This window comes from Poecilia formosa, unplaced genomic scaffold (genome assembly GCF_000485575.1).
Source record: "Poecilia formosa unplaced genomic scaffold, Poecilia_formosa-5.1.2 Scaffold62, whole genome shotgun sequence".
In the NCBI taxonomy this organism is placed as follows: domain Eukaryota; kingdom Metazoa; phylum Chordata; class Actinopteri; order Cyprinodontiformes; family Poeciliidae; genus Poecilia; species Poecilia formosa.
In genome coordinates, this window is record NW_006800001.1 from 207,926 (window position 1) to 220,596 (window position 12,671).

The 12,671-nt window shown below is 40.0% G+C and overlaps 1 protein-coding gene across 2 annotated transcripts in view; it reads right to left on the minus strand.

The window, feature by feature from the left end:
- Positions 1–556: 556 nt before the first annotated feature.
- Positions 557–12,671, minus strand: part of LOC103139508 (calmodulin-binding transcription activator 1-like) — a 13,064-nt gene continuing 949 nt past the window's right edge. For both annotated transcript variants that reach the window (XM_016672496.1, XM_016672495.1), the window contains exons 2-3: positions 7,895–7,990; positions 557–1,341 (exon numbers count right to left, since the gene is read on the minus strand). In XM_016672496.1, the coding sequence (XP_016527982.1) occupies positions 1,217–1,341; positions 7,895–7,990 (221 nt within the window). In that variant the 3' untranslated portion in view covers positions 557–1,216. The remainder of the gene's footprint in view (positions 1,342–7,894; positions 7,991–12,671) is intronic.

Here is a 12,671-nt window from a genome sequence, read left to right on the forward strand (position 1 = left end):
GCTCCCCGCACTCACTCCCCGTGTTCTCTTGTTTGTAAGTTCATGTTTTTTTTTGTTTTTTTTTTCATTAAAACTTTCACCAACTCTCACTCACTGCCTCTACCTGCAACCTCAATCTACAACCATGACAGGAGGTATGTTTTACATTACCACATCATCCTGATGACAGAGTTACCGCAACATTTCTCCTCCTGACTTTTTCCTCCTCCCTGGACAAGTTATCATATACATTTTATAATCTCAAATTCAAACAGCACATTTTTGCTATCTCTGCTTATCTTAGCCGGATACTGTGTTGTGCACTGATGCCCAAGATTAGTGTAGCCACCTAAATTTCTACCACCGGAGATGCAATGATCTAGCAACATATCACCCTGAAAAGAGCTCTAGGAACAGAGTGCAGCTAAAGTAAGAACAGACCAGCATGTTTTATGATTCATGTATCAAAAACCAAAAAAAGTGAGCAGTCCCCACTCAAACGTTAAAGAATACGGTTTGAAAAGACCAGAAATAGCTGGATCATGATATCCGGTAAGCGTGATGCTGTCTGGGTAAAGCAATTCTTGACCTTTTATCAGAAAATACAGTTTTAATTTTCAAATTAGGCGAATTAGGACAGAGGAAAGTGAACGATAGACTGTCAAAAAGGTTAAATGAAAATATTGAAATGTGGTCAACTTATTATGTAATTATTGAGACAATGTGTGAGATCACTGGAGGAGACGCTGAAAACTCACAGATCTAACATGGCTTTCATTTCACTGATTTAAATAGAGACACCAAACCAAACAATCTGTCAGTCTGAACAGACGGAAAGCGTTTTTAAAAATCTCACTTTCTTTTTTTTTTTTTTACCAAACAACCAAAAACAATGCACATGTGGATCAACAGGAGGTGCAGGGAATGTTAATTTAGGGGGAAAAAAAACACCTGTGCTAGTATGAGCAGAGTCTGACTCTGACTGTATCAAAAGTTCAGAGGCTTTAAACCTTCAGCTGTTCGGATTAACATTTTCAAACTTTATAACACAGGAATCCTCCTCTCCACTTTATTTCGTCTGCCACTGTCCCAGTTTTAGGATCTTGCACTGAAGAGCCACCACTGCGTTTGTTTACCTCCGCTTGGCTTCTTAATGCGCCATCATTTAGAGATGAGTCACACACAAATAAAAAAAGAACCAGCCCATCTCATTGCCATGTCATGGATATTTTCCCGTTCAAGCGTGCCTCTTTCTCACCTCGTTGGTGTTCCAGCGATGGCGCTCCTTGGGCAGAGAGGAACATTTGGGTAGACACTCGAGCAGCTTCTTGGGAAGGTAGATCTTTAGCTGGCCTGGCTCATCTGGGGTCAAAGGGCGAGTGGGGGAGAAGAAGAATTAGGTGAATTAAATGAGGATATGCAAGAGAAATAAATATTAATCTGTGAGCTGACTGATTAAAATAACTATAAAATATTCATGTGTATTATTAATAACATCTTAATGTGACAATAAGAAGGAGCTTTACTGTTCCAAAAAAAAAAAAATATCTGACTCATAAAGCAACAGTTTTAATGAGTTTTTTTTTTAAATTTTTTTTTTAGCCTTTCTAATTTATTAGAGAATTTTTGGCATAACAGCAATTGAAGATGTCAAGCTAAGAGTTTGAATTCCCCTGAAAGCGTGTTATTACTAATTGTCTGTGTCGATTCTGAGTCATCCAGGTCATGGTAATCCAAGTTCTTGAGCCGGAGGCAGCTTTTCTGCTCTTGAAATCATGCTTCCTCAATAGACCAATGAGCTAAAGAGAAAATGACTCCTGCATGAAAAGATCAAACATAACAAAGAACCAAAAGAGAAGCCCAGCTGCTTTCTATTCATCAATTATGGTTATTTCTAATGCATAAGTATTGCTAACACTATCTTAATCGTTATTATGACATCTCTCTGCGTGCCGTGAGTCAGCGCACAAAAACAGTTCATTCTGCTCCAACGCTAAGTGTGCAGAGGGAAAGGCAATGCTTTTACTTTTGGACATCAGGTGGAGGTGTGCCATGAATCTACTCTCAAACAGATTTTGGATTAAGGCAGACCCATTAGCATACATTATCTGTGCATTAGGGGTTGGTAAATATAACACCCAGCCAATCACATGGGCATTTCTTATCCACTTTAAAAGCAGTTCTCTCCCCACAGTGTTGCACAGACAGTTTGGTAATGGAGTGGAGAATCCCAAAATAGCTGCTCCTGCGAGGAAACTATTTCTGTGCAAGAGTTGGATAGTCACAGGCTTAGGGCAGGTGATGTGTAATTCTGAGTTCAAATTATGTCTCTGGACACACTCCCAGTCTTCGGGGGCAGTGAAGCACAATCTAGAATAATAGGGATTGGGAACAAAAACACAGCTTGGTAAAATCAGTTTACCTCCACTTGTCTGGCTTAATTTAACCCTGGATGACTGAAAGTAAGACGTATTTGATCAAGAGATGCATAAATTGCTAGACCAATGACTAGGAACAACCAGACTTCAGCTGAACTGGTCTAATCTGTAATCCTACGTTCAAAAGTCTTTTTTTGTTTGTTTGTTTTCCCTGGCCAAGGTATATAAGGTCATCTGGAAAAAGTAGGACAGTCTACTGAAACATGTGTACTTTCTAACATATTTGGACATATGAGTATTTTATATAACCGATTTAAGAAAAGATGTTGCAAATTTTCTGTTAAATGTAATAGGAATGCTATTTCTGGTGAGGAATAAACTGGGACCGCCACACAGTTATTCCCAGTTAAAATGTCTAAAATGACATAGAGGTGCATCACACCTGGTAAACCTGATGAGAACATCATAATTCAGTAAGGGAGCGAAATCTAACCTGATGCTCATTTGGAGAAAATGTAACACCTTTTTTATTTTTTTATTTTTTTATTTTTATTACTTTAAACATTTTCTAAATAGAAGGGTACCAGTTTTCATCTCAGCAAGAAATGTATTTTTAATTACTCCCAAAAGCATTCCCAAAATCTGGAATCATAACCAAACTATAAAAACTAAATGACTCTGTACTTTTCTTTGTCTCAACAAGTCAAGTATTGACAGAGCAAATGACTGATACGCTGTTGTCTTTGTAAATGAACCTTCCAGCACCTGCAGGAATAACAAGTACTGCAAAATCTGTGAGATAACTTCTACTGCGCCAGATTAAGTAAATAAAGGTGATTGTGTAAGTGGGTACATCTGCACAAACACCGACCCCCTGGTGTACATGTGTCACCTTGTTTGTGTTCCCAAAAGGTGTGCTGCTCAAAGGGAGTGAGACCTCAAAGGTTTTTGATAAGCGTTTGAGTAGAGGGCATCCATTTATGAGTCTCCTAGGATGATAGGGCTTACAATCTATCTGGAGGGAGATGACAGAGCAAAAGCTGGTGAAGGTGTGGAGGGTCAGGAGAGACGTAGGGATGCTGGGAAGCCATGAGACACGGGGACACAGTCTGCCTACGACAAGAGAAACTTGAAAAGACAAGATGATCCTCAAATTGGGAAAACGACGAAAATGAAGTTTACAAATCGGAACCGGAGTTGTGTGTCGACGCGTGTCTGTGTCTCATGCTATGGGAGGTATCTGAGCACGCGCGCGCACGTGTGTGTGCGTGTGTGCGTGTGCTTGTGTTTGTGTCGGTAAGAAAGAGTGTTCAGGCACGTATGCTCCCCCTAATCAATTATGCATTTATTAATAGAAGGCCTGAGAAGACAGAATTTCAAACAGCTGAACTGTGCAGCAGCTTAGTTAAACAGCTGAATGGTGCAGCTTAGTTAAAGCCTAATTTCTTTTTTAGCAGCACTCCAGCCTCTCTGCTATGAATGCCAATCAGCGTTTAGACCCCACCTCTCCTGGCTGTAGCCCCCCCCCCTCCTCCCTTTACGCTGCTGTTCTGAAGAATTCTCATCACAGCCCTGCCTTTGAAATGTACCAGAACCACCACATCAAACAAGCCCGCTGCACATGCGGCGGCAAACACACGCACACAGAAGTGCATGCTCATACATACAAACAGACATACACATGCAGAAAAGACCGTCGATCAAAGGAAACGCGTCACCGAATTTGTCCCAGAGTGGCGTTTTTGTTTTCTCTCTCTCTCTCTCTCTCTCTCTCTCTTTTGCTCTCTCTCTCTCTCTCTCTCTTTCCCTTCCCAACTAGTGACCTTGCTTCTGTAATCCCTTTCAAAGCAGCACTTTCAAGAATGCTATCATCGTCCTAACCTGTCCTTAAAATTAGTTCTCCCCCGCTGATCGGGACCAGCCTACACACGCGACGTTTGCAGATTTCTTGAATGCTGATGAGGATTTTTGCACCCAGAAGAGTTGCGTCTTGTGTTTCTAACAACCCTGAATCAGAGAATGGGTCCCAGTTTGAAACAAAACTAGCACAAGAGCAATCTTCCTTTCTGTTATGTGAGATGACTCTCTATGGAACTGGTGTGACAAAAGAAAAAAAGAAAAAAAAAGCAACAAACTCTGTTGTTCCCTGACTCCTCAGTAAAACTGAACCAGCCGGAGACACAAGAAAATAAAGCAGATCTGAATATTAAAGTGTGTTGTTTTTCATATTTCGATTTGTTTGCTGTAGGACAAATTTCTGCCTATATGCAGATGACTTTCTGAATTGCAAATCAGGTGGAAGGAGTCCAAAAAAGTGCGACAATGCCAGGATTCTGGAGTAAAAAGTGAAACTGCTGAACCAAATTAAACATTACACTGGTAACCTATCAAAAACCACAATTTAGACCGTAATCACACAGAAGAGGCGCCCGCATCTGATGAATATTTTACCTCATAAAACTGTCATCTCCATATTTAACACAGAAACAAGCCAATGCCCTTGTGAGATGGCTGTCAGTTAATTATAAAACTCTACTCAGCAAAGAGAGAGGAAAAAAATTGCTCCAAATGCAACTCTTAACTCTCCCCCCACCGATATTAGGAGGCGTCGGGGGAAATTTTCACATCCCCTCCCCCCCCACACTTTTTTTTCACGATGAAATTAATGTGACAGAAAGAAAGGCTCATTGCACAGCAGCTTGATGGAGGGATGGAAGGGGAGGCAGAAGATACGAGAGAGATGGGGCAGAGGGAAGATTGAGAGAGGGGTGGGGGGGTGAGAAACGGAGGGAGAGCAAGCAGAGGAGGGAAGGGATAGAAAGATGGGCGTGCATGCTAATTTTATCATTCTGCTGATAAACTTTTCCTCCAGTAATCCTCCGGCTGGGACGTGAGAACAGATAGGAGACGAGCATAGGCTCAGGAAGCCTCAGCTCGTGCCTTTCGGTCATCCCAAAGAGAACCATCTATTCTTTTTTGCTTCATTGTACATTAAATAACGATTTTGTCTTACACTTGTTTCTTCCTCCCATCTTAACAAGGTCTAGTAAGGCCATCTCATTCTTTTGAAGGGAACATGACAGCATGGGAAGGTGCGATGGTTAGTTTCCTCTCTCTCTGTGTGTGTGTGTGTGTGTGTGTGTGTGTGTGAGCATGTGTGTCTCCACATCTGGTCCACGGCTGTTTGGTTCCCAGAACAAAACCTGACCCAGACCCTGTCTAAAAACCATCAAGGACAGTATTCAGTTAATGTCCCCTTTAAATAACCAACTTTTAAAAGTTCAAGCATAAACTAAGCTTAAGTTAGCCCATTTGCAGGTTTGTCAGCACTGACTGGTGACCATAGCAAACACAGAAATCCAGATTTTGGTACAGGGCTTCCAGACTACGGTGGTAACAACACTCTTTGACCCATTACGCGGCCGTCATGAGTTCAAGTCCCGACCCATTGACCTTTACCATATCTCTTCCTCTCACAACTTTCTGTCCTGTCAGTCTACTGTGAAATAAAGGCCGCAGAGCCAAAAAATCCTAAAAAAACAAATAAAAAAAAACACTCTGGCTTGGAAGCTGTTCCTGACTGAAGAACATGCAAAGTAAGTTATTTTTAGGACCAATTAAGTGTCTAAAAATGAACAAAGAACAAATCTCTTTATTAAAAAATACATTTTATGGAGATTTCTCAACAGTTGGTCGGGCTGCTGCAACAGAAAGTAAAATGTTCAATGGGAGCTGGTCAATTCATAGCATATATAGTTTTCATCATTTCATTCCAACATTTAAGGAACAAAAATTCACCATTTTCCAAGACCTGTCAATATTTTTTTTCCTTTTTTTTGTACCTTATTTGGAGATGTTGTGTAGAATTGGACAATAGGCAAACTGACCAGGACGTCAATAGATGGATGAAGGTGCAGCAGCGATGTTGTTCTTTTATTCTTTTCCTTTACTCTGGTTGGAAATGTTGGCAACCAGAGTTAAGGCAACGGTCCACATTCATTAACAATTACCACCATGAGTGATGTTAGTACTACTAAAAGCATTAACTGTGCTAATAAAATATGCCAGACTATCTTTGTTAAAATTGTTAAATTATCTTTTATACCCATGGCAGGAAGGGCAGAAAATTACTTTGAATGGTTTTACAATTGGTAGCAGGCAGTTCAGAGCTTTACAAAATCTATAAATGAAAAATCCTCCACAAATCTAAAACTTAGCCCAGGTTGTTGTTTCTTCTGCACTTTAAGTGACTGTACTCTGTACAGATTATAAATATAAGCTGCACACTGACACAGTTGTTAGCATCGATACCTTGCAGCAAGAAGGTCCTGGGTTCAAATCCCAGTCGGGGTCTTTCTGCATACAGTTTGCATGTTTACCACAAACCTGCACATGTTTTCCACACAGTCCAAAAACAAAACTGTTGGGTCAATTGTCCCTAGGTGTGAGTGTGTGTGTGTGTGTGTGCATGGTTGTCTGTACAGTGTGTCTGTGTTGATTTGTGATGGACTGGTTGCCTGTCCAGGGTGTACCCTGGACCACTAGATAGACACCATAACAGATGAAATTGTCTTTCTTTCCGTAAGCCAGCTATCAGGAAGCATGCAGAATCAAGTAGGGGAGGGGCTATGCTCCTTCCAGCCAAACAAAATTATGCATCTAATTAAAAGTTCTTAACATTTTGAGGCTATAACTTTTTTTAACCCTCAGTAAGCCTTCAGACCCAGCATGCTCGTCTTTAGCACCACAACCGTGACCAAATCTGGTTTTCTAACATGCAGCTACTGCACTACATGCTCAACCCAGACATGACGTCAATCCCAGGTCCAAGACCTGCCGGCCGGCTCTGTGTTCTGTGTGTTTGCTCCTCTTTCCATCTCTTTATTTGCCTCCAATTTGTCCCCCCTAACAGACTTACATCTGCCCTGTGTCCTCTGAAATCGATAACCAATCAAAGCAATTATTGCCCTTATAGTCCCACTAACACAACAAGGCAACCGCACGCCACGTGGCCACTGCACCCTCCTGCACACACATGCACGGCCCCGGAGTACACACTCCATCTCACTTCTGGTTTAACAAGGACCATTGAGGATTATAGATACATAATGCCAAGTGTACAGATTAAATATGACAATAAACTACTGATAGCCAGAGTCGGGCCTGTCTGCTGTATCGACGAGTGTGTGCGCACATGCACTAATACTATAACGGCATGCATGAACAAACACGATTTGTGACAGAGCTGAATTAGAATGAAGTCTCAGCAGAGAGACACAGAGATCGTGCGTGTGTCTGTGGGTGTTGGTGTGTGATCTGTTACAGGGCAGATGAGAAGGAGTCCTCGGTTCACCCCACCCTCCCCCCATTCATACCCCAACCCCCCTCCTCCTCTTCACATCATTCTGCCAGAAGGCTTTTATACTTGCTCCCACAGTCACCCTGTGCTGCAGACAAACGCCTGTGTGGCACTTAAACACCCTCGCGCGCAGACGTGCGTGCAGAAGCTGTGTGAAGAGCATTTGTGTGTCTCTTACTGTTGGCGTCTGATTCGTCACTCTTAGGAGGGGTGTGTCCTGTGTAACCAACAGCAATCCTGACCATTCGCTCTGGGTTTCTTATCTTCTTCAGTCCTACAGAAAGAAAATGAAAAGAGGAAGAGAGAAAGAGAGACAGAGAGAGAAAGAGGGAGGGAGAGAGAGAGAGAGAGAGAAAAAGCAGAATACATTTTACAAACAATCAAGATTTCAGTTTCTTTGGCGGTCACTCACATCACTTAGTTCTAACGCCTCTAAACTTCATGAGCCGTATGCATGGGAGGATCCACCAACTTGGATCTATTGTGTCCCCGGATCGATTGGCCACAGTAGATGCACTGCCTCCATGACTAACTTGTACCCAGGTTTAGTTTCTCCTCTCTCCCATCATTTCTCTGTTTCCCTGACCACTGTTGCTATGATACAAAGTAGTCCAACCAGTGCAGAAGGAGATGGTCTTCCCGGGTATATGGTGGATGCTGTTCTCATGCCCACTCCGGTGTTTGTTGGCGCCACACGCACAAACACACACACACATACACACACACATACACACACATCTGCCAGGGAATGGAAAAACTGAATGGCTGTCTCCTGGCTCCATGGCAAAGACTCATTTGGCTTTTAGTCAGCATGAGTGAGGCTTGTAAATCATTGCATCTATTCCCCACATCACAGGCCAAAAATGCCTCATACTGCAAATGTTTGAGTCTGCCTGTGTATGTATATAGGTAGCGTCTAGGCTCCAGGGCTTTTGGCTGAACTGCCCATGGGCCTTCTGTCTCATCTACGTTTCTAGTCTTTACACGCAACGGGACTCTCAATTCACGGCCTTCCCTTTGCCTCTGGCAGCACGCTGCATGCTCGCTTGCATGCATGCACATATGCGCATCTTCTTTGAAGTCTAGAAATCCACAAATAAAACATTAGAAATATACCGTACTCTTTGTTCACGTTAACTTAAAAAAATATATATTTTAAAAAATGCCCCCAGAAAATTCCTCTTCATGTTGCTTCCTAGTGGGGAGAGCATCGAAACCTCTCTCTATCTCAAACAGAAGTTCCATAAGTTAAAAAAGGGTCAAGTAACAAATTAGGTTGAAGTGATATGTAACAAGTTTCAGATGAGCTGGGCCACCTTTGGTGTCCATTTTGATGCCATGTTCAATGTCTTTATTTAGCTTTCACGAATCTTCAGTGAAGATACGGATAATATTCTGAACACAACACAAAAAAGCTGTCTGTGTGATATAACAGCACTTTGCTTCCAGACTGCAGGTTTTTTTTTTTTTGTGCTTACTAGACTTTCTAATATTAACTCTAGAAAGAGTTACTAACAGGAGTTTATTTTCTGTGGAACGAGCGCTCCTATATTCATGCATAATTTATAATTATTGTTGCCATTAACTTTGAGTTTTGTGGCCTCTTTTCTTCCCACAGATGGGTACACCTTGTCCGGTGCTTTTGTGTGTTTTTGTGTCTTTCTTAAATAAATCTAATGAAAGAAATACTGCTGTGACTAATCTTATCTACTCACTTTATGGTTGTAAAGGTATCAGCATGAGCACATCACTTCTCTGTTTAGCTGTGTTTCTTTTCTAGAGAAAGCCACTAAGAAAGCTACTGCTGTCATTAACTGTATGTAATTTTTTGTTCCAATAGAAAGTACTCCTTTCTCAGTGCTGCTCTGTATTTTACTCTGCCTCCTACCTGTCCTTTTAAGACTTAGCCTGATTCTGCTGGAGGTTTATTCCTATTAAACTGTGTTGTTACTTTCCACTGTCGCCCCATGCTTATTTAGGAGGAGAGATTGCTGCAATGTCAGTGACCAGACGAAACTTGCTTGGTTTCTGGAAATCGATAAGTGTGAACTTTGCATTTTATCATCAGCTGAAGTTGTCAGTGTTGGATTCCAGTCAAACTGGATTGTACTTATAGCTAATAATACGAAGAATCTGAAGAATTATTACAGTTCTGAAGAAAAAAAGAGCTCCAGCCTTGCATAAGCGATTTGTACCTGACGAAGTAGGCATTAAGAACATATTTCAAAATAGCTTTATGTAAGCTGGATCTGAAATTAGTTACAATAACATGCCAAGAGTTTACTAAAGACATTAAAAAAATAAATAAAGCTTTTATTGATGACATAAGAATCCACCAGATGCATAAATAAATGCATATTTGGTTGCATGGGGCCGTAGGTTAACCTGAAGGTCCCAAGTAAAGTAGAAATAAGAGAAGAACTGTTGAAAAGCATACAAGATGTAAACATTCAGAATCATTGTTATGTTATCCAAGTTCTAATGAAATGTTGCTGATTAAATAATTGCTACTTTTAGTTTTCAAGCGAGGGACACATTTCATGCAGTAATTACTCCTGCCTGTATCTGAGGCTGCTTCTCTGGATGCTATGGCCTTACAGCATTAGGAGGTCAGAGCAATAACTTTTCACAGTTTTCACATTGTATTATATTGTATTTTAGCAGTTGTATGGAGAGATTTTAAAATATCATTAAAATAATTTTGTATTGCTACAACTGTGTGTGGTATATCTCAGATGGGTTCTGAGCGACCCACCTAGTCCAATTCAGTCCAGTTTCTAAAATCCAAATCTAGTTTATTTATAAAGCACATTTAAAAAAACTGAAGTTTTCCCAAAGTGTTGCGTAAAACAAGACGAATCAAGAAATAAAAACCAAGACACAAACCAACAGGGCAAAACAGAGACGCACATGACTAACAAATCCCAAAGTGAAAACATAAGAAAGGATATTAATTATTCTTAGTATGTAAATAATGTGAAGTACCCATTCACTAATTCGTATCCCCATTGCATCCCTTTCTGCTGTCATTTTCTACCTCTAGACAGACTAAATCTGCTTAGCCATGTATTTAAACTTTGTTTCTTTCTTTCCCCTGCAGTTTGTTATTTTCATGAATTTAGATGATGAAAGGGCATGAAAATGTCCAAATCTCACAAATATCTTAATTTATCTGTATATTGTTTCATAAAAAAACTTTTATCGTCATACTTTCTTCAACTTTTCATAATTTCTTTTGGTTTGGTTCGCTCCCTGAGCCAGTTAATTCTCAAGAAATATGACAAATTTTAACTACGGATCAACCAGCCAACATAACTCTTCAGCAGCCTCTTGCTTCTAGCTATTGTTTATTAGTCCTATAAAAATATTTTCTTACACTATATTATAAGAAGATAATAGAAAATGATTTTAGCATACTGGTTGTCAGTGTTTTTCCCTGGTGGGTAACAAGTCTTGCATGCTAGAGACAAATTGTGATGCAGTAGACACCAATCATTTGGACCAAAACATTTATGGTGCAAACACAAAACTGCACAAGTATATTGTACAAATACTGCTGAACTGCGTAGTGGGAGGTCTTTACTAGTGTACTGGGATTCGTCAGTAATCAATGACTTTAACAATATTAATCAATTTATTTCAACATTTTTTTTAGTCCACCTAAAATTTATGATTCGATTCATTTTTATTTTCTTGAAATTCTTGAAAAGCGTTTTTTTTTGTTTTTTGTTTTTTTTTTTCAAAATGGTTGTGTGCATGGATGGTTCCCCCCCTGCAGTCTGCAGTAGTTTACATGTGCATCTGCCTGCACATTGGCCCAGTTTGACTCCAGTCATTGGCTGGTTGTGTCTGCTCTAATCGTTCAAAACAAACATGGTGAGCAGGGTGTCTAATTGCTCCCTAATGAGTTTAAATATTAAAGTTTTTCATATTCCGAAGCAGTCTAAAGTTTGGTACTATACTTATAGTTTAACTTAGTTAGTCAATGATAAATGGGAGTTTTGGACACTGTGAGTTTTCTTGTAAACCACAGAACCACAAGCACCATTCATGAAAAGCTGAAGACCAACCCAGAGGCTGCTGATGAATGCACTGATGTCAGACAATTGCTCATCAGCTAAATTTTCTAATTAACATTTGTCTGTGCCTGCACATGTTAATGGGTAGAATTTTGCAGAGGCCCAAATTGATTCTTCTTCATCCAGTTTAATCCTGTTTATATGCATAGATAATGTAAATATTGAAGTTAATTAAATTTGACACTTAAATAAATGCTAGACATGTTAAAGTAAAATACCATATTATTACATTTTAATGAAAAGGTCTCAGATAAGACCTATTTTTATCAATTGCCTACTCAATTTCATTATATTTTAGGTTCTGAATACTCTGGCTTTTGTTTATTTGTGAATAAACAAAACAGTTTTGTCACGCTGACGCTGGCACTTTACACACATGATTCTAGATTTAGCCCACTTATTTCCATCACAATATTTGGCATGTGTCTTGCTGTTAAATATATAAAGTAAGACTGAATAACTATGTGACACTGGCAGTTACGCTATTAAATCATTTTCATCAAACATTTTATTTTGTCGACCATCATAAAAGTCCAGACAAATTCACATTAACTTTATATAACTCTTGTGTTAAGCATACCACACTATGCTTACAATATATTTTTGCAGTATGCAACATTGACGGAAAAAAAGAGAAAACTGAATTTTTTTGGAGGAAAAACACTCATTTAAAATGAAGCTGGGCCCCCTAATTGCATTCTGCTTGGGGCCCCGTACAACCTTGGGCCGGTTCTGCATGACATGACCTAAAGCTGACACACATGCACGCAAACACACCCCCGTGACAACCTAAAAAGCAGCCAGATTCTCACCTTCAGTGCCTTAGCAACCATGTAAGACCACACACAAAAAAAGAATGAAAAAAAAAAAAAAAAA